Source organism: Halyomorpha halys, unplaced genomic scaffold, assembly GCF_000696795.3.
Source record: "Halyomorpha halys isolate HHAL.00 unplaced genomic scaffold, Hhal_1.1 Scaffold1142.1, whole genome shotgun sequence".
Lineage (NCBI taxonomy): Eukaryota > Metazoa > Arthropoda > Insecta > Hemiptera > Pentatomidae > Halyomorpha > Halyomorpha halys.
Window position 1 is genome coordinate 57,898 of NW_027113900.1, and position 2,401 is coordinate 60,298.

The 2,401-nt window shown below is 35.1% G+C and overlaps 1 protein-coding gene across 1 annotated transcript in view; it reads left to right on the forward strand.

Moving 5' to 3' along the window:
- Positions 1–2,401, forward strand: part of Ir40a (Ionotropic receptor 40a) — a 103,960-nt gene that overhangs the window by 24,283 nt on the left and 77,276 nt on the right. Inside the window, exon 4 of the mRNA XM_067051160.1 lies at positions 1,490–1,593. Within this exon, the coding sequence (XP_066907261.1) occupies positions 1,490–1,593 (104 nt within the window). The remainder of the gene's footprint in view (positions 1–1,489; positions 1,594–2,401) is intronic.

A 2,401-nucleotide genomic window follows, 5' to 3' on the forward strand; every position in this document is an offset into this window, starting at 1 on the left:
GTGTGAGGATTCCAGGTTAATCGCTTGTCCAAATGTAGTCCAAGGTAGCGGATCTGTTCTACAGGGGTAAGAGCAACATTATTAAAGGAAACTGTAGGCCAGTCGGTAGGCTTACGACGAAGGGTAAAGGTGTTTTGATGAAATTTATTTTAACCTCTAATTACGACATCGTTCTTCGAGGGCTGTGATATGGGATTGGAGAAGTTGGGATACAATTAAAGGGTTATTATTAACTGCGAGCACACATGTATCATCGGCATAAGTGATTAGGTTAGTGTTAGGATTGGTTGGGATGTCAGCTGTATAGACAGTGTAGAGGATGGGACCGAGGATATTACATTGAGGAACACCAGCGAACTGAGAATATAGGGATGGATAGGTGTCATTGTGATTTACATGGAATAATCTATTGGTGAGAAAGGAACGGATGATGAGAAAGTAAGTGGGAGGTAGGAATTTAATGAGTTTTTAAAGCAGTCCCGGGTGCCAGACCCGATAAAAAGCCTGTTCTACATCGAAATAGACTCCTGCGCAGTACATTCCGCGCTCCAAAGAAGATGTGACAACGTCCACCACACGTTGGCATTGTGGATAGTGGAGTGGGATGTTCGGAATCCAAACTGGTGATTAGGGATAAAATGATTAGAATATAGGATGGAGTATAGGCGTTATCAAAATGAGTTTTTGAAGGTTTTTGCCTATGAACGGTAATAGAAAAATAGGGTGGTATGGTGGAGAGAATGAGTATTCTGGTTGCTTTTGGGGTTTGGGAAAAATTTTAACTAAAGATAATTTCCATGGGTCAGGAAATTATTTGGAACGAAGTACGGCGTTATATATATATAGGTGAGGAATAGGATGGCTTTCCGAGGAAGAAGTTTTAGGATGTTGGATGTTAAAGTGGATGTCAGCAATGAATAAAGGCTTCAGTACCCATCTATTAAAAGTTAGTAGATGCGTTTATTACAAACATTCTATTACTTCTACTTTTAGTAACAATTAAATCAGTTCCATTATGGTCCATGAAGGGCAAGAAGTTCCTTTTTCTGAACTTTAAGTTATTGTTGGAAGGTGGTGTGCTTAGTATTACACTTACATCTCCCAGTTATCTAAAATAAAATAAAATTCAAATCTTTTGTGAGCTTGACTGCTCATAAATTATAATGAACAAGTTTTATTGGGCTCAGTCATGGTTTGCTACTATAAAAACAATTTTTTTTTATTAAATATAATAAATCTGGATGAGCAGCAACATTAATTTGATAATTCGATATTGCATTTCCGATATAGTTTTCTAATAAATTATAATTTTTCATTTTCCTGCATCCGCAATCGGCAAGGAAGATTAATTGATCTAAAACTTAAATTTTAATATTAATAATGATCAATTAATTACAGTAATATTAATCGTAATGTAGTTAGAGAAATGTAATTAAATTATTTAATATTGTTTGGGTAACGTTTTAAAGCTTGGATTTTCTTTTTATAGAAGCCTCCATGGAATTTCGTGACCTACTACAACGACACTTTTGAGGTCAAAGGAGGGAGAGACGACAAAGTCTTGAAATTATTGGCTTCTAAACTCAATTTTCGGTGAGTTTATAAATTTGCATGCATGTGCATTTTCAGTATATCATCTCAATCGTCTAAGAAATAATCCTTTTGAGAAATAGATTTGACCAATATCTGTTCTAAATGGACCACTGCCCTACCTAAAATTGGTAAGTAATAGACTAGTTAGCAAGCTTTTAACTTAAATTAGAATTTGACTGATCGAAAAAAAAAATATGGTAAAGAATTAAGAAAACCAAGGTAACTCTTTAAAAAAAAAAAAGATTAATTTATTTATATTATAATGATGTACCAGTGCTTATAACCATTATGATAAATAGAGTCCATTCTTAAATATTAATTTAATGTTAGTTAGGATATATATATATAAGTTACGGTATGAATCAGCTGTTATTTCGATGCCAACTGACTGAGGGGATCAGCTGATCGAACGTATATAAGAGATGTACTGAATACAATAAAGCCGGTATTTATAGCAGTTCAAGCGAGTTAGATCTTATTCCTTCTTCTCTTTTTTGACATTGTGCTTTCGCTAATACTTAACTGGTGCCGAAACCCGGAAACTCTACGCCTCCTCTACTTTTGAGGTGTCCTGGTGTGTTGAGGTGCCATATCACATCAAGGTCCTTCATTTCCTTTCTTATGGGATAATAAGTGGGGTATTATTAAAGGATATTGTAGGGGAAGAGTTCATGGGTTTACATCGAAGGGTAAATGTGATTTGGTGGGATTTATTGGAATTTATTTTAATCCTCCAGTTTTGGCACCATTCTTCATTGGCGAAAGTCAAATGTCAAAAAAGAGAAGAAGGAACAAGATGGAACACGTG